At 52.9% G+C, this 26284-nt stretch overlaps 1 protein-coding gene across 6 annotated transcripts in view; it reads right to left on the bottom strand.

The window, feature by feature from the left end:
• Positions 1-6412: 6412 nt before the first annotated feature.
• Positions 6413-26284, bottom strand: part of RAD54L2 (RAD54 like 2) — a 72758-nt gene continuing 52886 nt past the window's right edge. For all 6 annotated transcript variants that reach the window (XM_053917693.2, XM_053917692.2, XM_045199704.3 and 3 more), the window contains 15 exons: positions 26088-26221; positions 24529-24725; positions 23174-23516; positions 22194-22371; positions 20768-21019; positions 20456-20574; positions 18944-19062; positions 17113-17212; positions 16213-16418; positions 15631-15803; positions 14930-15126; positions 13292-13491; positions 12209-12298; positions 8955-9047; positions 6413-7579 (listed from right to left, as the gene is read on the bottom strand). In XM_053917693.2, the coding sequence (XP_053773668.1) occupies positions 6585-7579; positions 8955-9047; positions 12209-12298; positions 13292-13491; positions 14930-15126; positions 15631-15803; positions 16213-16418; positions 17113-17212; positions 18944-19062; positions 20456-20574; positions 20768-21019; positions 22194-22371; positions 23174-23516; positions 24529-24725; positions 26088-26221 (3396 nt within the window). In that variant the 3' untranslated portion in view covers positions 6413-6584. The remainder of the gene's footprint in view (positions 7580-8954; positions 9048-12208; positions 12299-13291; positions 13492-14929; positions 15127-15630; positions 15804-16212; positions 16419-17112; positions 17213-18943; positions 19063-20455; positions 20575-20767; positions 21020-22193; positions 22372-23173; positions 23517-24528; positions 24726-26087; positions 26222-26284) is intronic.

Raw genomic sequence — 26284 nt, 5'->3', positions numbered from 1 at the left:
TCCTGCCACTTGCTCTCACCGAGGCTTTGCAACAGACTTCAGAACAGAATAAGGCAGGACCGCTTGCTCCCGTTTTACAGCTGAGGAAACCGAAGCCAATCTGGGCTCCAGGAAGGAGCTAGTGCCAACCTGTGGACAGTCCGGCTTCCAGCTGCCCGCCTCCAGCACTGCACCGCACTCCACCCCCGACCAGAGCCCAGGGGTGATCGGCCAGCCAGCCAGCCGGCTGGACAGTGCTAAGGGCTGAGGATACTGCGGGAACAAAACCAAGGCCCCGTCCACCTGGGGCTCACCCCGAAAACCCCCTTCCCAGGCTCCTCCCTCAGGGCCCTCTAGCTTAGCATACACCAGGCAACTCCCAGGTGAAGTGGAAGCCCCTTGGAGACAGGTCCAATCTTCAGCTCCTGTTTCTGAGGACCTAGAAGCAACAAAGCACCCTTCCAGGGCCCCGAGAGACCCCGTCTTGCTGGGCCAGGAGTTACCTGGGTGCCCCTGCATGGAGCATGGATGGATATCTGAGAGGGCAGCCATCTCGCTGGGGACCCCACGGCTGCACTAGCAAAGGGCCCTCGCACTCCTGGCTTCCTTTCTCCCAGCTGCACGAGGTTCCCTCCACGAAGCCAGAACCTCCTCTACAAGGCCATGCCCATCCCAGGCCCCTGGGCAAACGCAGAAGGGGCAGCTGGCACCCCGCGGGACCTCAGGGCTAGGCTGGCAGGGTCGGGGCCGCTGTTTTGCTTGTGAGCATGGGGCACACCACGATTAAGCCCTGTGGGTACCCTAAGCAAGCGCGCTGTGACTCGGAAATGTTTCCTCTCAGAGGAGGAAGGGCCCTGGCTGAGACTGCCTCCGCCTGCAGGGTCTGCAGGTCAGTTCTGCTTCTCAGAAGCTCACGAACTTCTCCCAGGAAACCGGTATCTGGAGCTGCCCTCGCCTCAGCCTGCTTGGGGAACTCCAGGGCCCCACATCAGAGTTCAGGGTGTGCCTTAGTGGCTTCAGCGCCGCTGTCTGTCCTCAGAGGAGTCTGCCTGTGTAGCAAGCCTCCCCGGCTGCATCTCAGGCAGCTCCCACCAGGGCAAGCTCCGCCCCCAGTAGGGTCCCTGCAAAGCCTCCGCTGGCCACCAGGAGGCAGCAGTGAGAGCATGTTCGTCATCACGTGGTGTCTAAGTGGACGGGGTCTCTTACCCATCCACTTCCCCCTACCCCACGCTCGAAATCCAGTCCTATTTCCCAATAGCACACGTTCCCTCTCCCTCATGAGCCTGCATCTGGACTTTGTCTCCTGCTATCCTCTGTCCAAGTACCCCACAGGCTCTTGAATTCTCCCTTAGTAAATTTCCAGAGAAACTTTTCCCCAGGGTACCCCTTAAGGGGACCAAAGTGGACACGCCCCTCCTTCCCCTAGCCCCTCCCGTCACAAAGTCCTGGTTAGCTCTCTAGGACGCAGTAGTTAGATCCTCCAACTTGGATGCCAAAGGGAGAACGCACATGCAGTGCGCGTAAGAGGCTCTGCAAACCCTGCCAGCAGCCATCGCTCACCTCTGAAGGCACCCACGCTGCACCCAATACCCAGCCACTTAGGGCCTAGTCAGGGCTGCCCCTGCAGGGCGGGCCGTGACTGAGGACCAGCCAGTCTCAGGTCACCCTGAGTCAGCTTCACTCTTCCCTCTGGAGTCCAGAAATGCAGTCCCCTTCAGGCAAGCAAAGGCAGGGGGTGGCCAGCGAACCCCACCGCGACCAAGCCCCAGCCAGCAGCCCGCCTCCTGTTCCCATCCCCCACCCCACAAGCACCACCTCTACGCTTTAAGTTATACCCCTTTCTCCACCAGCCAAACAGCTGTTCACACAACTTCTTGATCAAACAACACTGCCTTCTTGAGTTTAAATTTTATTTTACAAAAAGAAATAAAGAAAACTGATAGGCAGTTATACTGACTTACAATTGTTCTGTTTGCTTTTTTAAAAAAGTGACATGAAACACAAGTAAAAATAAATACGTCATAGAAACAGCCAGTTGCCCAGTCTCTGGGGCAGGAGCACCTGCCCTGCGGAGAGAGGAGGGAAGCCCTGACCACACCAGCAGCTAGAGCACCAGCCACTAGGTGCTCCTCACAGCCGGGCGCAGGTCCCAGGCCTCAGGGGGTATCCTGAGGAAAGAAGACGGAAAACCGAAGCCAGGTGCCAGGTCCCTGGGGCCACCTCATCTTCCCCTACTCCTTCTGGCAGCAATGTGGCCTTAGTGGTTATCCACTGCAACCCCCTCAACCCACCTGGACCCCCTTCCCCTGACCCCTCTGGAGAGGATACAGGAAAAAACCAGTCTTGAGCAGGCCAAGGGGATTCTTCCGGTGAGTCCTCAGCCCACCCTGAGTAACACAACCAGACAACAGTAAGTTTACACTCATGTGCACATGAGCAGGCGTGTGTGTGCGTGCGTGCACATGCGCGCACGCACACACACACACACGCAACTGGGCTGAGCTCTCTTCCAGGGGAGGATCCTGGATCAGGTCACAGTATGAGGTCTCCCCTCTTCCGAATATCATCCCAGTAGTGGTAACAGAGAGCACCCACATCTCCCCCAGCCTCTGCCCTACAGACTCCGCAGCCTGCCTGGCCACCTCTCCCCAGGGCACCAGGTTACCAGAGCAAACAGGCCTGCAAGAGAGGAAAGCGGCAGACTCAGGTCCCTGAAGAGCAAAGAAGTTGGACGCTGCCTGCTTAGGAAGTTCATCGTAAGACGTGGGTATTCATAAAAGACCCAGGGCCAAGCTAGTGGCAGACAGACACGAAGAGGTGACAGTGGAATACACAGGGAGGAAGAAACGTGCCAGTAGGAGGGGAATGGAGTCTGGGGTGACAGGATGGAGAGTGAAGCATTCTCAGACAGGCCTTGGGGTGTGGGTTCCCTGGGAAGCCAGCAGAGGGCCAGAAAGTCTCCTGGGGGTCCACTGGGGACCGGAGCTCCTCTCTTAGGAGTTTGGGTCACAGAAGAGCCACTCAGCTGGGTGTACAGGAGGCCATGGCTCAGAAGCGGCAGACTGGTCTTCTGAGGAATCACAGGGGGCTGGGCAACAGGAGGATTGGGGGTCACGGCCAGGAACACTAGGAATGAGGAATGTAAAGCCCCCAGAAGACCTTCCACATGGGAAGAGGACTCAGTTCCAGAGCAATGCCAGGATAGCACAGACTGAAGCAGAGGACCTCACTCTGCTGACAGCTTCGGGAGTGACTGTCCCACCCAGACGGCTGAAGTTTGGTTGAGTGTTTCAATCTATCAGCAAAACTTTACCATTGCTTTGCTTCGGGCCCTGGAGTGGGAAATTTCATATTTAGTCGTGAATCACACCATACAAACTTCGCAACTAACTCCTAGGGAAGAGAGTGCCAGGCACAGAGAGTTACCCTGAAGTCAGGAGATGACCGGATAGAGGCCTATGCACGACCCCAGAAGCTGAGGACGAGCAAATATCCAATCTGGAGAAGCAGATATGACCCAACTTGTTCACTCACTTCCTTAAGTGTCTATTCTAATTTTTATCCACAAAGACACTAAGAAAAGGAAATCAAACATCACTACAAACGGTAATCCTGAATCATTAAGTTGTACTATGTTCCCTAGGATGAGGATTTAGGCTATACCAGCCAGATGGGGCTTGAGAAGCCATTGAGAAGTTTCTGTGGAAGGTGTGAGAGAAAGTGCCCTGGCCTGATCTCCTGCCCTCCATTGCCTCCCATGGGCCTGTGGGGCTGCTGGAAGCCACCACCAAGTGCTTCTGACCCAAGGGGCTTCGAACACGGTTCTCGGAGACACTTCCTGCCCCTCCCACACAGGTTCCCATCGGCTGTGCACGTGCACTGCCTACCAGCATGCAGGCAGGGACAGCAGAGGAGTCAGGGAAGGGTTTCCACATTCCTTATACCAGCAAAACCGAACCCCAGAGCTGGGGGCACTCTGATTTTCCCCAATCCTACCCTCACCTGCCTAAACAGCGGAGCTGCACGTATCACCTGGAGCCTTCTCTGGCCAGTCTGCCTCCCACACTATGACCTCTCCCAAGTCAAAGCAAGGCCCAGCTCCTGGCAGCACCAGGGCAAGAGCAGGCACGTGCTGCCCTCAGAATGCCCATCCACTTCCTGGTACCTTCCAAAGCCCATCCCGCCAGTGACTGGTTGCAACTCCATGCTGGGACAGCTCCCAAATTCTCAGAGCCTGCTGCTGTGATTGTCTAGAGGTGCGCACAGAAATACCCCTCCTTCCCCAACCACACGCACACACACACATGTGCACGCATGCACACACGCGCCTGGGATCCCAGTGCTCCGGGGCTTTGGAGGCGTCCGCTGTAGCCCAGGCGGTGAGTGTGAACCAGAGACCCGGCCTAGCTCACTGCTATAGCACCAGCCTCAACCTGAAAAACCACGCCAACTGAGTCCCCGCACCATCCACTCTTGGGCTACATCTGAAAGAGAAAGCACTGGTTGGAACGGCTATTTTTAAATATTAAAGTAATTTGCATAGCTAAATTGTAGATCTAAGGCTTCTATGAAGAGGAGAGTTAGGAGTCTGACAGGGTGCTTATGGAAAGAGAAAAAAGCGCCATAAGTCCCACTTGTCGTGTGATTGAGCAAGCGCGCACACGCACACACACACACAGGCACACAGTCGGCCACCTCCTGCTCTCTTCCCTGGGGACCAAGCCCTCTAACAATGACCATGAGCTGGTGGGAAGAGTTGCAGAAGCAGCTACTACGAGTGGCAACCTGACTAAGCTGCCTCCAGGGCTGGGAAGAGGCAGGGGTAGCAGCTGCCCAGTGAGGGGGCACCCACAGGTAGGTGGTGAAGCTCTGCAGACAGACAAGGTTAGCTCATCATCAAAAGATGCCTCAAAAAGTCTCGGTAGCCGGGGTGGGGGACCAAGAGACAGTCAGTGTTTATGCTTAAAGACTAGACGCCCCTCCCCTGGCACTGGCAACAAGAAAGGCTGGACTCAGAGTGGCTGATGTGTTCTTTTAAGACTAAAGCCTGACTTAAGGCTCCTACAGAGGAAGGGCTCTTCCATGTTCCTTCAAAGAGGATGAAGGTAGCAGACATTGGGTCCACACCAATCATCTGATAGGCCTGATAGGAAATCAATGGTCTGTCCCACCAACGCAGCTGCCACCTGTACATGGCATAGAGAGCCTGCCTCTAAGGTCGTCAGAGGAGGACGCAGTTCCAAACTTGGGGTCACTTACTTTCTAATAGCAAACTCTGTGACCCCCAGTTCCAGGCTCTGTGCATCAGTCTCACGCCCACTCATTCTCCAGGTAGTCACAGGCTCCCTGGCCTTCCTGAAAGGCCATTTCCTGGGCACATAGTTGTTTGGAGTAGGCCTTGGTCAAGTCTAGTGCTCCTCCCTAGGTCAGTTCACCACCCACAGGGATTTACACACCAGCAGCTAGGGGGTCTGGACTACCTTCAAACGGCCCTTCCCATCTCCTACCTAATTCCCTACCCCACCCCCCCACCTAAAAAAAAAAGACACATGAAAAGACCAAATAATAAATAATTGCCCATAAGAAATAAATTAACATGGAGCTCTCTAACAGGGAAGGACAGGACAGGCAGTTGGGGGCTCAACTCCATCCTTGAGAAGCATGTCTTTTCAGCGGCTGCGGTCTGTCACTCACACCGCATGGGGCCGCTCCCGCCCAGCCTGCACCAGCGTCTCACAGCCTGGAAGGGAGATCAGCTCCGAGACAGTTGCTGGGGGAAGAGACGGAGATTGCTGATGCCCATCTTCTCTCATCACTTCCCCTGAGTGTAAGACAAACGTGCCTCTGAAAACCTGGGACTCGGGTTACCCAGGCCCGTCTCACCTAGCTGGAAGGAAGCCGGTGGTTTCCGCGGCTCTTCTCCTGGGCTCACCCCGATGTTCACACTAATAGTTTCCCGGAACCACCACACTCTGATTTCCATTTTTAAAGCGGTAAATTCATTTCTAGTTTCCCCCTTACCCATCCTTCCCTCCCTCCCTTCCCTCCCACCTTCACCCCTGCTGTTACATACACGTACGCACATACATGAACACACACGCACAAGCACACATACCTGGTCTGCTTCCTTCCCACCCCCTAAGAGGACTCCACTTCCCATGGAATCTCCGTCGGCTGTCCCTGCCCACCCTCCTTCCTTACCCTTCGCCCCCCTCCCCTCCCCTCCCCAGGCCAAGCTAAGTCACCCGGTAAGGCAGGTCTCTTGGGAGGGAATGTTCCCAAAGACAGAAATGGGATGTGAGCGTCTACACTCCGATGGGCAAGCAAGCGAGCAGACAGCTAAGCAAGGCAGGCGGGAGAGAGGCGGGCTGCGTGGCCCCGCGGTCCTGGTTTGGGTCCCTGATTCCCCACTGCTGCCACTCCGCTGGGGTTGTTGCCTCTTCTGTCAAACTGCACCAGAGCCCTGCCACTGTGGTCAGCCGCCTTCCTTGTCCTCTTCCCGCTCCCTCCTGCCAAGTGCCCTCTTCTCAGAAAGCCCAGATCACTGCCTTCCAGCTGGTGGGCACCTGCTGGGGGCCCCAAGTGAGGTGCAGAGGGGTTCCCAGCTATTTCCCAGTGACCTCTATCACATCATCGTCCTTGTCCTCATCGTCATTGGAGCTGAACCCCACCTCAGCAACCTCATGAGAGTCAAATGGAGGCACCCGGGACGGGAGGAGCCCGCCAGCTGGGTAGCCCGCGTGTGAGGACATGTAGCCTGGGTAGACAGACACGCCCCGGGACAGGTCGCTGGGCAGGACAGGGGAAGGGAAAGGCGCGAACATCCTCGGCTCGGACAGGAGTGGCTGCGAGAATGGGAGTGAGTAGCTGGGGAGCATCCCTGGAACGGGAGGGTTGAGCATGAAGGAGGGGTTGCTGGCAGTGACTGAGGTAGCCGTGGAAGAGGAACTGACGGGGCCTGTTTGCACCAGGGGGTCAGTAGTCACTGGAAACACCAGGCGGGCATCTGCCAGCAAATTGGACAGCTGGTAGTAGGAGGGGGCACTGCCCATGAGCAGCGAGTTCTCCCCGGCCTGGGAGGTGAAGGGCGGGGCGAGGTCGTGGTTTAAGGAGACGGGCGGCATGGCAAACCTGCCTGACACTGGGTACCCGTGTTCGTACGGCTGCATGGGGGCTGGCAGATGGCCCTTCCTGGACCGCCGGCGGGCTGACTCCTGGGCAGCCGGTGGTGTGACCAACTTTCGCTTGTGGCCCCTTAAGTCCAACACCGGGTGCCTGTCACCACAGGGCTGGCCGGTCACCAAGAGGGAACTATTGAGGCAATGCCCCCCATGTCGAGGCTCGGTCCCGAGAGCGGTCCCAGGCACAGCACTGCTGTCCACCAGTGGGGCCGGGGGGCCAGGCAGGGCGGCGTTGGAGCTTGGGGAGCTCTGGTGGGACTCCCGGGCGGCAGCCACGTCTGCGTACTGCTGGAGCTCACTGATGATCTCCGGGCTGTCGGGAGAGACGGGCCTGGCCAGCCCCTCGGGGTCCGGGGCTTTGGGTGATGAGGCACTGTGTCTGCCATTGCTTGTAGACTCGAGAGAAGGCCCCTGGGAACCTGGGGACAAAATGTAGGTCACTGAGAATCAGGATAGCCAGGGAGAGGAGGAGGATACGGGAAAAGCCTCCATGAAAAAAAGAATCCCGTCCTGCGGTCCCCCAAATTCAACCAGTTTGATGTCTCGACAACATCACTCAGTTAACTTTTTCCAGTTACGGAGAGAGAAATCCTTTGATCGAGGAAGCAAGTCCATCTGTGACAAAACACGTGACTTCTTTTCACCCTGTCCCCCAGTCTGTAAAACTCCGCCACGGCGAACCGAAGCCTGTGAGATAATGGACGTGAACACCGAATGACCACTCTTCTAGCTAGTCAGGCTCTTCCCGTGACCAGGACGGGAGAAAAGAGGGAAATTCAGTTAGAAGAGCCATCCACCCTGGTTTAAAACCAAAATGAAATCCATGGCCATGGAACTGGGAGACACTGAATGTGGCCTGGATAGTGGGGAGAGTAGGCGGTACTGTGGAACTGTTCACTTTTTCTTAGTAGGATAATGGTGGTATACTAGGTAGAGAATGTCCTTGATCTTAGGAGATGCGTGTTGAAATATTTAGGGGTAAAGATGACATGATGTCTTTGATTTACAAATAGTTCAAATAACAAGAAGGGAGAGACAAAGCACATTCACAAGGAAACTGGCAGTCCCCGGACCTAGGTGCAGGCGGCGGCGGAGCTGCCCGTTCCCGTCAGTGCCTGCAACTGTCTCCACAGCGAATGCAGGGAACCAGCAGGCTGGCACTCATGTCTCACAGAGGGTGGATGAGTGAGAACCGCTCCCATAGTGCGGAGCCCGCAAGAGCTCCTCCCGTGTCCCAGCCCACACACACTCTGACCTGGCGATCAGTCCCACTTCCAGGAATGTACCCTGCAGACACACTGTGTGACTGCGAGCCAGCGCTACAGTGGTGGAACCCGACAACTGGACCGTCACAGGACAGGAGACTTGGGAACACACGGCGCTACCCCCACCTACGGGAATCCTGTGCAAACCCTCCGTGCGGCAACACTAAGGGGATGCTGAGGAACGCGCCTGGGGCTACATCAGAGGGTGGGAAAGGACTGCACAGTACATCACAGTAAATCAGCATGCATTTAAAAATATGAAGAGAAGTTGCGCCCATGTGTTTTTACCCAGACAGACCCACACATCCCTGTACTGTGTGCATGTACAGAGCGTCTCCGACGACAAACAGGACATGGATGGCGGGGGAATGGCGGGAGGAAAACTTCCTTTCACTTTAATCCTTTTTGTATCTTTTGAATTGGGAACCATTGTAGACATTTCTGCTCAAAAACTAAATTAATTACAAGTGAAACTAAACCAAACAAAAAGAAGTTCTCAGTAGGCCAACGACAGACAGACACACTCTACCTGAGGCAGCCACCCGACCATCTTCAGGAGCCTTGGGTTTGCCAGTCGCTCGGACAGCAAAGATCCGCCCGTCGCTGGTGCGGATGTACGTCCCTAACAAACACGAGAAGACTGTTAGCAGCAGACATGCCATACGGCGGGCCCTGGGAACCTCCAGGCCCGGGCACTGCCGGCTAGGAAAAAGCTCTCAAGTGAGACCTCACACCCTCTCTCAAGACATCTGAAACGAGCCATGGGGTGACCGAGCTGTGGCCCAGTTATGACCCCTCAAACACGGACTGCACCAGTGCCGTGGTCAGGCCCCGCTCCAGATCCTGACCCTGACCCTGGCGGGGGGAGACCACAGTCACACCAGAAAACATCAGGAAGGTTTAAATGCAATGGAGGAAGTACGGGGGGGGACCCAAATAAAGCAGGATTTATAAAAAATTGTGTATTTATTTCACATGTTCAAACTTCAGTCACCTTCTAAATACTCTCCATTTGACGCAATACACCTATCAAGACTTTTTTTCCCATGGCTCAAAACAGTTTTTGAACTTGTTGATTTTGATGCCTTTTAATGCTTCTGCTGTTTTTTGTTTCACCTCTTGGTCCACATCAGCAAATATACCCCTTTGAGGACTCTTTTCATCTGAGGAAACCAAAAAAGTCCCTCAGGGCAAGATTGGGTGAATAGGGAGGGTGGGGCACAGAGGTCATGCCATTTACGTCAAAAACTGCTGAACACTCAGTGGTGTGGGCAGGTGTGCTTGTAACTCACCCATCAAAAAAATTCACTGAAGCCAAATGCAGCCTCTCACAACGCCAGCTGGTACACAGATCCAGGTGGGCTCCTAGAACACTCACCTAATGGGGGAAGCCTGTGCTACAAGGGGCCTGCCTTCCAGAAGAGAATTTGGTTTTTGGGTCCCCCCTCATAAATGGGGTGCTGTGGAAGAGAAGGTACTCTGGCACATGCCCTCCTCCTGGCCTGGAAGGAAGAAGCCTTGTTGCCTCAATCACCTCCCTCTGTTGGCAGGAGTAACGCTAGACCTGCGTGCTCCTACACGGCAGGAATCTACCTTCCCCTGTCTTGGGTCTGTCTTTTGATCAATCTCCTGGAAAGGGAGAGCTGCCTCGAGGCCAGAGATCAGCTTTTCCTTACAAGGCCGGTTGGTAGGTATTTTTGGCTTTGTGAGTCATTGGACCTCTCCTGCAACCACTCTCAACTGTGTAGCATGAAAACAGCTGGGTGTAGCTATGATCTAAAAACCTTTATATATGGATGGTGAAATGTGAATTTCAATCAACTGAAAATGTAAAACCCATCCTTAGCTCACAGGACAGGAACAGGAAGCAGACTAGATTTGGCAGGGGGACTGGTTGGGGTTTGCTGTTTACCAGCCCCTGCTCTGGGCTAGAAGAGCGCACGCAGCAAGGGGGCGAGTGTGATCTCCTATGCGTCCTGCATTTCATGGCATCCTTTCCCTGAGCCAAAAGGTACTCTGACCCAACAGAAGCGAGGGCAACATCTCCTTTCTAAACAAAGAGCCTCAGGGAGCCTCAAAGAATAAAGGCTGATATGAAAGACAGGCTTTGATACTGTCCTGACAACCTCCGGCCCAGGTTTCTCATCCCAGCAGTCTCCTCTCCCTTTGTAAGGGACCAGGGCAGTGGACTTTCCAAACTACCACACCTGGGAATTCTGTTGTGCCACCCATGCATACTAATGCAGTCGCCCAAGGCATTTCCTAGCGAAGACCGCCCACCCACTCTAAGCCAGTAGGTAAGATGACACAACAGCATACACGTTGGCTGATAACCCTTCCCACAGCCTTTTGCCTTTGCCTTTGAGCTGCCTGTGTACAGTATAAGTGCTAGACATCATGCTTTTGATTGCTATAGCACTCATTTCAAAGACAACCATCTCGAATAAACAAACGGCCCACTGTATGATACAACTACGAGCTAAACAACTGGCTAAGGAACCAGGTGGCTCCCATCCACGAAGGCTCCCTTTTAGAAAGCCCAGGGTAACCTAGACACCTGACCCTTGAGTGACCTTGCTCTTCCCTTCCAATGCTCTGATATCCACTCTTATGAGGGGAACCCCCCAAAACCTGGAATTATCTTGTGGAGGGCAGGCTCCTTGTAGCACAGGCTTCCCCTGTTAGGTGAGTGTTCTAGGAACCCACCTGGGTCCGTGCTCCAGCTGGTGTTGTGAGAGGCTGTGTTTGGTTTCAGTGAGTTTTTCTTGAAGACTCTTTCACTGCATTTGCCCATTTCATGACGGGTGAGTTACAAGCACACCTGTCCACACTGCTGAGTGTCCAGCAGTTTTTGATTTAAATGGCATGACCCCTGTGCCCCACCCTCCCTATTCCCCCGATCTCACCCAAGGGACTTTTTTTGTTTCCCGGATGAAAAGTGTCCTCAAAGGAAAACAGTTTGCCCACGTGGAAGAGGTGAAACAAAAACCGGCAGAAGCACTAAAACGCTTCAAAATCCACAAGTTCAAAAACTGCTTTGAGTGGTGGAAAAACTGTCTTGATAGGTGTATTGCCTCAAACGGAGAGTATTTGGAAGGTGACCAAAGTTAAAACATGTAAGAATAAATACACATTTATAAATAAATTCTAGGTTTTTATTTTTGGGTCCCCCCCTGCATGTTTTAAGTTTGCTGATGAAGACTGACCCCACTCTTGACCAGGGATAAAGGCAGAGACCCAGGTGCATGATCTTTCTTTCGCTCCCTCCCCAGGGACCTCCGTGCCAGGCCCTGGAGCACAGATGCGCCCTCCAGGGCCAGTGAGTGCTGAGCCTGCATTTGCAGAGTTCCCCAATGTGCAGTATAATCATGATACCCACAAGGGCCGGTTCGGCCACAACTCTGGCTCTAGGGAAATGTCTATGCAGGTTCCCACAGGCAGTACGGGACCAGGTGAGTTAGGCTTTCCGAGCTGACTTTCGACAGGCTAAGATGGACCCAAAACACAGTGTCTATCCAAACCCACCCCAAATTCTCCATAAAAACAATGTTAAAACACAGGAATGTGGGGACCCTAACTCCTTTCTTTTAAGCCACTGACATAGACTTTGGGCCTTTCCTCACCCCACTAAGCTCCTGGAATGTCATTCTCCCATGCTTCCCCCACACATGACACTCTTATAGGATGACTCCGCCCCCACTCCAGCACGAGCCACACGCACAGACTCCATTTTCCAGTCCACCACTCTCTCCCCAGGCAGGGGATGGCCCTGGCCAGACTCACCTTTCGTCCCGCGGATGATGTGGATGCTCTCACCGGCATGGATTCTTGCCTGCACATCTGTGGAGCTGTTGAGTCCAGGAATAACGATATCTAGTGAAGACACAGACCTCAGATTTAGGTTACATGGGGCCTGGTGAGAGCAGGGAAGGAAACCAGAGTCCACACCCGCCCGTTCCTCTGTGGTTTCTCTAAAGCCTCTCATGGAGCAGAGGTCAGAACCCAGGGAGGCAAAGCAAGCGGGTCCTCTCCCAACCATCTAAATAAAGAATACCATGAAAAAAAAGAAACTTTCTAGAAATCTTGTCATGGCTTCTGGTCAATTTCCCCTGAATTAATTAAAAATTCAGAGTTTTTGGTTTAGAAAAAGTTTTGGTTTAATGGTTGCTTCCACGTATTTTTCCCTCCTCCCTGAGCTATCTGCACGCATCGGCTCCACACCATTTCACGCATGGCACAGCCTCACCCTCCTTCCTGCTGCCATTGCTGCATGCCTAGCTAAAGAATGAAGAGGGTTCTCAAGAACTGGCAGAAAAGCAGACTTACAAGATGCTCTCTTTTAGTGAAATGTTTCCTTTCCCAATGACCCTGAAATGTAGGGCCAATTACAGGGTGGACAGGCTGCGCCACCTCCCCACCACTGGTCCACCCTGCTCAATCCACGTCAGACTCACAAAGAAAGAAACAAGTGACGTTCAGACCTTCCAATGAGGCAGGGAGACTGAGAGCTTTCCTTGATGCTCAGCTCATCCTATAGTCAGGCAGGGCTCCACACACTCACACGCCTCTAGGAAGACTGACCCTGTGGCCCCATGACATAGCCACCCCCTCTGCATGGCCTGGAGTCTGTCCCACCCACCACGTTCAAGGAGACCCAGTCCCATGTTATTATTATAAAAATTATTTCATTAAAGTGCAAATCCCTCAAGACCAGGGACTACTTGCTGTCTTCTCTGTTTTTACCCACAATGCCAGTGTAGCAAGGCCTAGGATTCACAGGTGTTTAATGAATAATAAAATTCCTGAATGAGCAAAGAGATGTGAAAAGGGACAGTCCCCTTGGAAGAGAAGGCAGGAGTTTCCAACCTGTGGTGGTGACCACCTTCTGCACCAGGACTCCCGCACGCTGCAGGTAGTTGATGGGAAAGTTCACAGCTGGGTTTGTGCTGGAGGCGCAGCTGACACTGCCTCCCAGCGGGACGTGCCGGGGCATCATGGGGATGGGGGTGGACTGCACAGGACGAACACTGGCCACAGGCTTCTCGTCGACCTTCAGGGTTGGCTGCCTGGGGGAGAAAGATAAGCGCCCTCAGCGAGGTCAGCACAACGGCCACCCTTCCCTTCCTGTGATGCTCGTAGAACCCCTTCAGACGGCCCCTCTCTCCAGCCTTGGCTGCTGCTCCAAGGAGCACCAGAGGACCATACAGGGTATGACCAATTCAAAGGATGGTGATGACACAGGGCTGAGACTGTGCAGAGACAGAGAGGCAGTGAGGGTGACGCCTCTCGGAGTCTAGGGAGTCAGATGCCAGCAGAATGACACCGTTGTGGGGATGGGAGGTGACATCTGCTCCTCCAGAATTTGGACTGTCAGTCTACACACATTAGGAAGTAGGCCTTGGAGTCGGGGAGATGCAAAGATGCACGGAGTGGCTGGGCTGGAGCAGGAGCTCACACTGCCTCACAGCGCAGCCCACTTGCCACGTCTCCCCCCACATGGCTTTTCTCCACCCAGTTCAGGCTTAGTCCATTGCTACTATTACACAGAAAAGCCCAGAAAAGTGAAAAAAGGAGAGTAGGACAAGAGAGAAGAACATTCACAGGCAACAGCACCTTGGGGAACCACGTACAAATACAGTCTGGAGGCTGGAAAGAGAGCAACTTTCTCCCTAAAGCATCTCGTACATAAAAAGAGCAAATTACTCACCAAAAAAGAGTCTCATGTGAAATATCACATGGTTTCAGTTCCTTTGAAACCTCATTTGGCAAGTTTTTTTTTCACATGCACTCTTCATAAGAAAAAAAATCTATCCCACTCAAAATAATTATCTTTAATTCAAGATAATTAAGCAAGTTAAAAATGAAACTACCAATCAAGCAGCCGAACTGGTAAGGATTATGAGATACTTTGTCTTAAAAATGAAAAAAAAAATAAGAAATTAAGCACTGATAACTGTTCTGTAATTTTTTTTTTACAAAGCACCGCTCTCTGCACTTAGCAATTGGCTTTTATCCTGTTCATATTCTGAACGGTTCTAGAAGCTGTGCTGAAGAAAAAGATTTTTCACTCAGGACTGTGGCACGGCCATGGAATGAAATCCCCTTAGGAGCAGCAGAATTCATTGCCTGCAATCCAAGACCCATGGAGACCTGGCCTTCACCCTTGAACTTCAGTGCTAACCAAGGTCTACGACCAAGGTGCTACGGATAGGATGTGGTTGTGTGGGGGGCTGGGCCTTTATGTTTTGGGAAGCTGCACCTCCCAGGAATCCAAAAGGATCTAAAAAGAGTCTTCTGAGTCATAAGACCAGCAGCGTTCTTCCAGCCAGAGCCACTTAAAACACTAGGGCTGCCGAACTGTGTGGATACCTCATCCAAGAGTAGGACCTGTCAGTGCTCAGCAGCCAAGAGCAAGCTGTAGTCTGTCCCTTTGCTTAAACAATGCACCACGGGGAGGTTGGGGCCTGGCCCCGCAGCAGCCCTTCTCCCCGGTCAGTGGCTCACCAGCTTCTCTGACTGAAGGCGGGGATGCTGGTCAGGTTCTGGTCGCTGGCGGGGTAATACTGTGCATATGAGGGGCGGGTGTAGGGGACCGATGTGCGTTTGTCCTCCTCATAGCTTTTCTTCGCTGCCTTCTTTTCCGCCTTGGTCAGCTTGTGATCCTTTCGGTTAAGGAGCAATGACTCGTGCTCGAAAGGCTCCTGGGGACACAGGAGGACATTGATTTAATTACCGGTCTTTGTGCTGACATAAAGGACACACAGGAGCCTTATTGTGATATCGAGAAGGGGCTGGCCGTCTCTAGCACCAGCAGAGAGCTCACTCACAGACCCCCAGGCAGGCGCACTGTCCGCTGTGGAGAGGACGGCCCATGAGTCTAACCCAGCACCGGCTTTAGACAGCCCAGGTCTGCCTTCCATGTCAAAAGGGAGGACAGTTCAGAGAATTAACAGACTACAGTAGTTTTAGAATCTTCCATTGCTTTTTCTGCTAGGAAAACACACCAGCTAACCTATTCCACATGGCCGAGCCCAGCACTTGCAGGACCGTCCCAGGGGCAGGGCCTGCATGGGGCAAGGAACAGGACCAGTGGAGTTTAAGTTGCCTGCGTGACACAAAAGTCCTGGTGAAGAAAATAAGCCCTCCAGACAAGCTGCCTCTGCTGGAGACCGTCGTACTGGGACCGCACACTCACAGGTGCTTACCTTGGTGATGAGGTGAGGGTACTTCAGACAGGCAAGCTGCAGGACTGGCTCCTTGATCCCCTTTACGTTCAAAGATGTTTGAGGAGCCGGCTCCTTCTCAACAAAGTGCAGTAGGTTCTCTACCTCCTTTCGGGTGAAGTTCAGCATTGGATTGAGATCGTCCACCACCCGATCTAGAAGGGAAAAGACATGAAGAAAGTCAGTACATGGCAAAGAAGACTGCAAAGGCACAGTGACAAAGATCGGCATTAACTGTCACTAGTACCTAAGCCACCTCAGGCCACCCCACATCTGAAAGTCAAAGCCATGGTCGGAGACCCTGGTGAAATGGAAATATCGTAAGAGAAACCTGCGTAAGTAGCTCAGCTCTTATCACTAAACCCACCTTCAACAAGCTGAGGTCCATCCCTGGTAAGCAATTATTTGAATGGGAATGAGACTGGAGGAACTGCTGGCTCTCGCTAATTGAAAGTCTGCCTGTGTTCGCACAGCCTGCTGCGCCCCCCCGCTGCGTCTCCCTTGATGCAGTAAAGATGGCAGCCCACATAAGTGCGTCTCTTCCGAGCCTGGAAGCCAGCCCACCTGACATGCCCTGCTTGGAAATCTGACGGTCATAGATCTTCTTTTCGAGGGTAAAGTCAGCCACGAGGCGGTAGATGTGACAGGGCTTTTTCTGGCCATAACGGTACACCCGACACACGGCCTGCGCATCGTGGCAAGGGTTCCAGGAAGCATCAAACACCACCACTCGGTTGGCGCCAATCAGATTCACGCCCAAGCACCCGGCCCTTTGAAACACAAGCCAACAATCACAGAGCCTTTAGTTTTAAAGATGGTTTTCAAATCAGTTTTAACCCTCTGTGACTCCTGCCCCAATGCTGTCCTCTTTGTCCTAAGCACAGCACACTGGCAGGTCCTGCAATCCTGCGGATGAACGGAGTGTGTCCTGAAGCCCTGAAAAGGACGCCCTCAATGCCCGACAGGGAGTGCCTCCCAGTGCAGCAAGAAGGCCCACGCTCCACCCCACTCGATGAACGTGATGCCACCCGGTGAGGGGCAACGTGGGCTTAGTCTAACAGCCCAAGGGTGTGACTCAGCCACAGTCTGTCAAGGGCATCCTGATCGTGGAAGGCAGCATGGACTGCGAGCTGCTTGGCACGAGGCAAACAGGGCCATCAGCCTTTTCAGTTACATTGCACTTCCCACTTTCAAAAGCATTTTCACATTCATCACATTGTCTCAGAACACTCCGAGAGAAAAGCTAATTACTACTATCAACGCATGTCTCAAAAAACTTAATGACAATGCCATCATCATTCTTCTAATAAACTTCCTTTTGGTCTCCCCTCTCTAACTCAAACACAAGTTACAAACCTGAGCAGAGTTCTTCTGACAGAAATTGGATGAGCCTTTAGGGTACCTGCCTGTGTAGCCAACCGCCCTGAACAGAGCCCCTGGCCTTCCCTCCCAGGATCCACTCACCTTGTGGAGAGAAGGAAGAGCCAGGTGGTGAGGTTGCTGGGATCGTTGAACTGATTAATGAGCCGTTCCCTCTCAAAGGCAGGGGTGCTACCATCCAGCCCTAGGGCAGCAGGAAAACCACAGAAGTGGACAGATGAGGGCAGGGCACACAGAAACTACTAGGCAAATGTGTCTTAAAAATCTTAAAAACAAAACAAACAACATACTACAGTGCTCAGCTTTTCCCCTGGACACTCCAGGGTCTACCGTGGACCCAGGGTTCTGGAATTTAAAAACATCCTCAGGTGACCCTCAAGTGCAACAAGGACTGTGAACTATGTTTCTCCCTTTAGCATCTTGGGTCAATTCTAAGGCCAAGGTTCCTAGACTTTAGGGTGCATAAGAATCACCCTAAATATAGATGCTTGGCAGGCCCTGGCTCAAGTGACCTCTCCGCCTCAGTGCTGTGAATCCGGACAAGTACAGACAAGTATCATTCGATACGGATGATGCTCCTCCAGCAGGAACCTGCACCGTTAACCAGCTCCTAAGGCTGACAGCTTGCTATAAGGAGACGCAAAGGAACAGGTAGGAGGGAGCAGTGGGGTGAGACACATGAATGAAAAGGGGGAAGTTCGAAAGGAGAAAAAGTAACCTTTGGTTAAGAAGCATGAATGAGTGAGGACGGGCTACTCTTACTGCCTTGGGTAAAGCAGAGAAATACCGAAGGGCAAAGCTAGGAGCATCAAATACCACGTGGAGAACTGAACTGCTACAGTTGGAGGAAGCATTCCTTTAACTGGCTGGTATTGGAGGCACTCTCAGCCAGCACCCCGACCCACCTCTCCAACCCGAGTTCCCACAGTTTCCGAGCACAGCTCAGCACTGACTCATTGGACGAGCCTGCAGTGAACATGGGCTCCAGGTTAGACGCTGTGCTGGGGTCTCCTCACCACCCTGAACCCTGGTGCTCTTCAGCAAGGGTGGTTCCTCCACTCACCACCCCACAGAAGGCAATGCCCAGGAGGGTGCTGGCTGTTAGACCCGAGTGGGTGCTACTGCCATCTAGTGCACGGAGCCTGGGGGTGCCTCTCAACACCCTGCAGTGCCCACAACGGCCAAACGTCAGGACCTGGTCAGTAAGTACCTGGGGCCGACATTCCTCACCCTTTTAAAAAAAATTTTCACCCTCTTAAAGAGCCTTTTCATACATTTTTCCAATCACCTTGCCCCCTTGTAATTTTAACACCACAGATATACCTATATGTGTATTTCACAAAGTTAATACTTCAATGCTTTATACTTCAAAAAGTTAAATTTTCCACCCCCTCAAGAACCAATTTTTACCCCCCTGGGGATGCTATCTCCCGCACAGAGAACACATGACCTAGATCTGTGTTCACTCTACTTCTCCCTCAGATGACCTTTGGGGCACACTAGCTCTGAATCTTTCAAGTTCTCCCCATTTTTGCCAAGTCTAGTGCAAGTTCTGCCTCCTCCAGGAAGCCTTCTCCAATCATCCTCACCGGGATGACTCTGTCCTCCCTAGGACCCCAGGTAGGGCACTCAGTCAGTGCTGCTCTGTGTTTGTCCTCGAGTCACCCCGTCTCAGATGAATTCTAGGCCCGTGCCTTTCACCTCTCTGTACTGCCTGTCTCGCCAAAACTCCTCAGCCCCTAGGACAGCGCCTCACACACCGCCACTCACTCTCAGTGTCTCTCCGCGCCTTGGAGAATCATGGATATTCCTACGCATCTGAAGAACGGAGTAGAAGGGAAAACGAGAGAGAAGGAAAGGAACCCCTTAAACAGACCTTGCCAAGGCCCCCAGAACGAAGCAGCAATGAACTCACGGAAGTAGCTGACGTTTCGAGCCCACTTCTGTGCGCCTTGGCCCTCAGCACCAGGTGGACAGGGCACTTCCCGTTTGCCTAGGAACTCCTCGATGAGAGCCAAGGTGGAAAGGCTCTGGCTGGAAAGGGACAACATTGGTTCAGAAGGCTCCCAGGCCTGAGGGAATCCTGTTCCCCAATAGGCCCAGAATTGTGTGAAGCCTTCTGGCAGTGGGAGCTCCCACAATCTACTCCCCACCAGATGTAACCGCACAAAGGACCATTGAGGGCATTCTCTCTAGCTCATAATGGGAACAGAGTTGCTCACATAGTTATTACTGTGGCCCTGTTAAAAATCTCTCTACCCTGTGACTTTCTCAACTGGGAAATTCTGGGGTTTAGATCAGTGCTAGTAATACCATCAGTGTTAAAAACCCACACTGCACGAGTATGTAGCAGAGCCTTCGACAGGCCACAGGCAATGCCGTGGTCTCACTTGGGAAGCAGAGGCTCTCAGCTGCCTCCAAGTTACGCAGAGCCATTCTCCTCAGAAGTGAGCCATGACCTGGCTGGTGTGGCCCAGGGGATTGAGTGCGGGCCTGCGAACCAAAGGGCTGCCAGTTCGATTCCTAGTCAAGGCACATGCTCCTGTTGCGGGCCAGGTCCCCAGTTGGGGGCATGGGAGAGGCAACCACATTGATGTTTCTCTCCCACTATTTCTCCCTCCTTTCTCCTCTCTAGAAATAAATAAATAGAATCTTTGAAGAACTGAGCCACGAAACCAAAGGCTCTCCCCAAGTCGGAACCACTGCTGTCCTCTGTGTCACCTGTAGAGACCCTCCCTCCGGGGCTCCCAGGCTGGGCTGGTGCCCCAGCTCTCACTGGAGCCTGAGCTGGCCAGAACAAAGGAGACACAATCTCCTTTCTCTCTGTTTCCCTGAGGAGTCAGGCCCAGATGGGACGCAATGCTCTGGCTAGACTGAGAATGTGACTCTGGAACAGATCACATCATTTATTTGGCCTTACACACAAAGCTTAATTATTAAAAAAAAAAAAAAAAAAAAAAAGGCCAAGAGGGAAAGAAGCCGATTAGATCAAGGGTCAGCAATGTATGCTGGAAAGGGCCAGACAGTAAATAATTTTAGGCTTTGCAGACTACATACAGTCTCTGCTCTCTGCTGCATTTTCTTTTCTTTCTTTTTTTTTTTTTTTAACCCTTTCAAAATGTAAAAACTAGCTCTTAGGCTGTACCATGCCAGGCCACAGGCCAGATCTGGCCTAGGGCCACAACTTGAAGTTTTAAACTATGATCTGCAATGTTAGCCCACAGTTTCAAAATGTTCTCTGTAGAGAATAGCACTGGACAAAGAAACTCCAGGAAAAAGGGAAAATGCAAGGTCCTCCTGAGAAGCACTGGATTGCAGAGGCAGGAAGAAAGAAAGGGGCCTGGGGTGACCCCAGATGTCTCACTCTGCAGGGCTCGCATCACTTTTACCAGAGAAGCACAGTGTCACCCAGGAATCTCTCTCCTACCTGAACACGAGGATCTTGTCCCCAAGCTTCACACTTTCCTCAATCAGGTGGAAAAGCAGCACCATCTTGGGGGAGTTCTCCAGGACTCCAGTCTGGTAGTTATTCAAAAGGTCCTTGGCCTGCAAGAGAGAAATGAGGCAGCTTGGAGCAGGCCCATGGCCAGATCACTAGAAATAAAATGCTCTCCCTCCAAGACAGCAGCTCACGAGCAGCCCCTACCATTCCCGCATAGCCCTGCCCTCTCCCCACATGGGCTTCACACCATCCCTTCCCAGCAGTGCTTCATGGCCACAGAAGATGTGCGGAACTCACCCACTCGTACGTGACAATGTTGTTGCCTCGCTCCTGGAAAGGGTTGAAGCCCACCCCTTGGAGGAACTTGGTATTGGTGGCCTCTCCCATTGCAGAGCCCAAGGCGCTGTCCTCCCCCTTGATTTTTGTTCCCTGTGATGGGCAGCGGGCACTCGCCCCCGCAGAGCCAAGCTCTTCCACATCCAGGTCCTGCTCATTGGCCAGGTTCTCCTTCTGAAGGGCTTCATACAGCACATCGGGGTGATTCCAGATCTGAGGTTCAGGTTCAGGGAAAGGTGGCACAGGGCAGAGAATGACGTGAGCGTGTCACAGAGAGTCTGGGAGCATATTCTTGTTCCATCTCACACCTCCCCCCGCACACACTGTCACACCCAAAATGGGAGTACCCCAACCTCCTTGTAGCCAAAGAGCCTGCGCTTGCGCTTCCACTACAGACTCTGACCACCATGACACGTGAGCAGGAGAGTTCACGCCAGGGGCCACGCCAGCACGTTTGGTACATGAACACAAGTCTGTACTGGAAGCCGGTCCTTCTCATCCTTGTCCAGTGAGAACGTTCCTGTCTCACGGCGTGGCCACAGCCAACTACTGAGTGAAACAAGACCAGCGCCTCCCTATGGACAAGTGTGTCTGAATTCTAGATGGCCAAACAGAAGTCATTTCAGGGACTACTGGGAGGGGAGGGGACGGGGACCGGTGGGATGGGTGCGTCAGCACTGCAGATCCTCCAGACGGTGTCTGCTTTAGAGTCCTAGCCCTGGTCTCTAGGACGGTGGCTACCAAAGAAATATTTTGAAACCCCCTCTGTCCCCAGACACACATCTTCAGCTCGCTCATTAAAGCAGTGGCCAGTCAGAAATAAGGCTCAACAGGCGGGCTGAGAGCCACCAGAGCAACGGGCCCCTCGTGAAGCAACAGGGAACACTCAGCCAGGTCACAGACAGGTCAGGGTGCCTCCACCTGTTCATGAGGCTTATCGTGAACTGTACCTGGGCCTTGCTGTCCCCAAACCACCAGCAGCATTATCAGGGTGAGAGAAATCTCAATCTGAGGAAGTACAGCAACAACGGAAGGCACCTGTAACAGCTTGTCTGAGCTATGTAGCTCCTGAATTTCGATCACGCGAGCAGGCAAAAACGCTGCCCCACAGTGTTCCGCCGCGCCCCCAAGTTCAGTGTTATGGGCTGTGCAGCTGAGCTGCATGGCACAAGGGGCGCCACTCGCACTGCAACGTGGGTGGCACTCCCAAGGACTGAGTGGCTCGAAGCCAACCTGCCTCTCCCGAGAGCACCTGGTCTTCCAATACACAGGTGGCCCCTCTGCCTTTATTCTTCCTTTATCAAGGACTCCCAGCAGAGTAACTCCCTGGGAACCTCGTGCATCCTTGGTCTGAGTGAGTCTCAGTGTGCCTGCAGCCTCAACACACCTTGCAGCACACACAGAAAGCCTTGAGGGGGTTCAGCCCCAGCCAGCCACTGCTGCCACAGTCACGGAAGCGGTCCATGAACTGAGTGTACAAGTCTCGCTGAATCTTGGAGAGCCGCACCAGGATCACGTTTTCTTCCTTGGCAGGGAGGTGAATCTTCAGCACAGTGTGGCCTCGCCTACAAACATGGAAATCAGAATTGCCAAGGCAGTGTGGCCAGGGGGCACCAAGTGCAGGACAGAAAGTGGACCCTGCCTTTCTGCCACACCTACATCTGGAGGACCTCACAGCAGCCCTGCAACGAGGGCTGGCTCAGCAACCGTCGAGAAGAGACTCATTTTAGGCACGAAAACTAAGGCCAGAGGCGGTAAGCTGCCCCAGGTTCTTACCCCAATTCAGGGCTGCTTCTCTAAGCTTTCCCCACACGGCCATGTGAACAAGGGAAAATGAGGCTGCTGGAGACCAGTGTTAACTATGCGCCTCCAGAGGTAGACCCGGCACAGCCTGCCCTCAGAGCCACCCATTCGCTCTTTCCCCGAGTCAGCAGAATGCCCACGCTCTCTGCTTCTCTCAGCAGGTAAGGCAGGCACCCATGGTACCCACAGGTTGGTTTTTTAAAACATTTCATTTATTATTTATTTTTAGAGAGAGGAGAAGAGAGGAAGAAAGAAAGGGAGACACACATTGATTGGCTGCTTCTTGCACATACCCAACTGGGGACCTTGCCTGCAACCCAGGCATGTGCCCTGACTAGGAATAGAACCAGCAACCTTTGGTCCTCAGTCTGATGCCAAACTGAGCTACACCAGCCAGGGCTGGATTGACTTTTGAGAGAAGCACTTCTAGGCCAGACTTCCAGAGGACAGAAATAACGGGCACCCATCCTCTGCTAGCTCTTCAGGAAATGCTACTTGAGTAAAAGGAAGCTAGACTCTTGCCGCACTAGGAAGGGTCGCCCACTCCTTCAGGGGGTGGCTCACCTCTGCACGAAGCCCTCCAGGAGGCTGTGCAGGACGTGGCTCCGGTACCGCATGAGGCGGACGTCCTGGGGGGTGCTATCGATGCACTGCCCGTTCAGGATGGGGCGCTCGAACATGTTGCTGAACTCCTGCCGGGTGCCGAGGAAGTCTGGGCGCACAAAGTCCACCATGCACCAGTACTCAAGGAGGTTGTTCTGCAGGGGGTACCCAGTCAGCACCACCCGGCGGCGAGAGCGAATGTTCTTCAGGGCCTGGGAGGTGCTGGCCTGGCAGTTTTTGATGCGGTGTCCCTCGTCACAGATCACCACGTCAGGGCCAGGGCGGCACAGGGCCTTCTCAAACTCTAGGGAGGGAAGAGGACCCGGAGTCAGAGGGAGAGGGCCTGCTTTCAGTCAACAATATGAGAGGCAGGGGTGCACCCTGGAGGAGACAGAAGAAGTGAGGGGAGCAGGAAAGCAAGCATCAGTCCCCGTCGGTGAAAGGGCGCTGGCCATCCTAGCTCCCACGGGTTGGCATGACACAGGAGCCTGGCCTGTTGATTCTCGAAATCAGCATCTCTTCCCTCTTTCTCCTTTCCTCCACCTCCCCCCCCCCCCAGGCTCAGAGTAAAACCAACTTGCATTCCTAGGGTGAGGCCCGCCAGGCCAGAGAGCGCACGACCACGCTAGGGCACGGGTGTCCGGATGAATCACAGAAGTGGCCCTGACTCCTGAGTCGGCACCCCCACTGTCAGCATCGGGGTACCCTCCGAGGCTGGAGGGAGCTAGCTGAAGGATGAGGACTTCCTGGATGGACTCCCCTATAGGCCAACAGGCAGGTGCATCCCTGCTCTATGACCGAAGCCAAGCTACAGCAAATGTGACCTCAGGATGAGGACACTTATGAAATAAAACAGCCTGAACTCCAATAAAACGTTCTTCCCCACATAGGCAAAGGCCCTAAGAAAAGGGAGCAGAATTATGAGAGGAACGGCTTTCACTGCAAGACGGGATTCATTTTCGTTTTAGAAATTCACAGACAGTATTATTATCGCTCTGTATATCAGCGACGTAAGGACTTTGTAAACACTTTCTTACTGCTGTCCCAGAATGTCACCAGGAGTGGCAAATGCCGCAGATGCTCTCCCAGTTGCTCAGTGAGAGAAACGAGGAAGGGGCAGGGGAGTCTCCTCTGAGCCTGCGGCCTGGCCTCTGAGAGCCAGAAGGCCATCCCACCTACCTTGAGGACCCGGCATTCTGGTTCAAGACAACACAGCTCACATCAACAACACGTCACACTGGACGAGGTGCTACTGCACACACTATTTCTTTTTTCCTGAAATACCCCCAAGAGCATCCCCGGGACAGGCTGCCCACCTCTCCGAAACTCCTGCTGTCGATCTTCCTCATCCAGATCAATGATGACCGGGTGAGAACGTTTCTTGGTTTTCTTCGGTCTACCTGTGGCAAAGGATTTCTTCAGGGTGAGGAGTCTGTACATTTCGTACCCCATCAGCAGCACCCCACCCTCTGACACCCAATCAGCCATCACTTTAGCACGAGCTGCCATTGTCCTGTAAGAGTGAACAGAGAGAAGGTATTATTGCTTCCACTGCTCGCCAGGAAGAATTCCTCACAAGCAAAGCTGTGTCGATGTACATTCAGAATCCTGATTGCCAAAGACATCACATGGCAGCATTGTTGCTGGAGGACTTTCCCAGTGTCCTAGAGATACTAACTGCCCTGAGGATGGACTGGGGAGCTGATGATGGTTAAACAGCAAAGCACAGAAGTGCAAAGGCACAAGTCAAGCAAAAGTGACAACCTCCTTGGATGCACAGGTCTGACTGCAACATTTGAGGAAGAACTTCAAATTATTCCCACAGTAAATGGAAGGCACTACAAACAAGGGCAACACCCAGCACTGCGGCAGCTCAGGCTCTGGTGAATGAAGAGCCAAGGACAAGCGGTGAAGGAGGAGGAGCAGCTGTGAGCAGACGACACTTGGCCCAGTCCCTCCACTCCTAGACAGCTGCGCCCTGGCTGAACTTCACTGCTGCACACGGATGAACCATTCTGGAATCTGAGGAAGGGCAGGTGGTCAGCCTGTGGGGCCGCTCACAGCCTCCTCACTTGGACGTGCATGACCACCCCGCACAGGAGGCGGCCTTGGCAGAGACATGCCACTGGGAGGAAAGGGAGGTATGGGTAGTGGGCCTGGACCAAGAGATGCCTTTAGATTTTTAGAAATCAGGTTGAACATACGGAGTGGAAATACACATAATTTTAAATAAATCTAAAACCAAAAAAGGTTTGCACCTTTCAAAGTTGTACCATTAAAGGTCAACTATAGATTGGTGCTTAAAAGAAGAGACTAATGAGCTGCTAAGAGAAATGTAAAAAGTATAAAGTCAGAGGATGGAAAGTTTCACTTTGTCATGTTGAATTTAAAAAAAATTTTATTTATTAATTTTAGAGACAGAGGAAAGGGGGGGTGGAGAGACAGAGAGGGAGACATCTATTTGCTGTTCCATTTATTTATGTATTCATTGGTAGATCCTCGTATGTGCCACAACTGGGGATCGAACCCCAGCCTTGGCGTATGAGGATGACAGTCTAACCAACTGAGCTCCCCAGCCAGAGCCTATCATGTGAGTTTTATTACTATACACCTGGGAAAATGTGACCCTGCACGCAGATTTTTCAGGGCATAAGCATCCTCAAGCAGAACACAAGAAGTTTCCCAGGCTGCATAACTCCAACATAACTGAAAAGCTAGGTAGAGAGAGAATGAGTAGCAGGAAGAGAGAGCGATACTTCAAGAGACCAAAAAGGATCCAGGAGGATAGGACACATACCCGAACAGACAGTCCTGACACCCCGACCCTGGGAAGCAGTCTAAAGGGAAAGGGTGGAGCAGAGGGCGGGCCACCTACTTGTGCTCATCGTTCAGGATGTGAACCTTAAAGAGCCGAGGCTGGACCTCTTCGGGCTTGTTGTCGGCTGGCAGGGCTTCGGGGGCTGGGAGCCACATGTTGAACTCTGCCAGCCAGTTCTGAAGAGTATTGACCTGTCAGAAAGCCAAGCCCAGAGAGAGAGTTTCAAGGAGCAAGCTCAGAGAGCTGAGCTCATC

The sequence above is a fragment of the Desmodus rotundus genome, unplaced genomic scaffold (assembly GCF_022682495.2).
Source record: "Desmodus rotundus isolate HL8 unplaced genomic scaffold, HLdesRot8A.1 manual_scaffold_100, whole genome shotgun sequence".
Classification (NCBI taxonomy): Eukaryota; Metazoa; Chordata; class Mammalia; order Chiroptera; family Phyllostomidae; genus Desmodus; species Desmodus rotundus.
The sequence above is the reverse complement of the archived record's forward strand: the minus strand, read 5'-3'. Positions and strand labels throughout refer to the sequence as shown.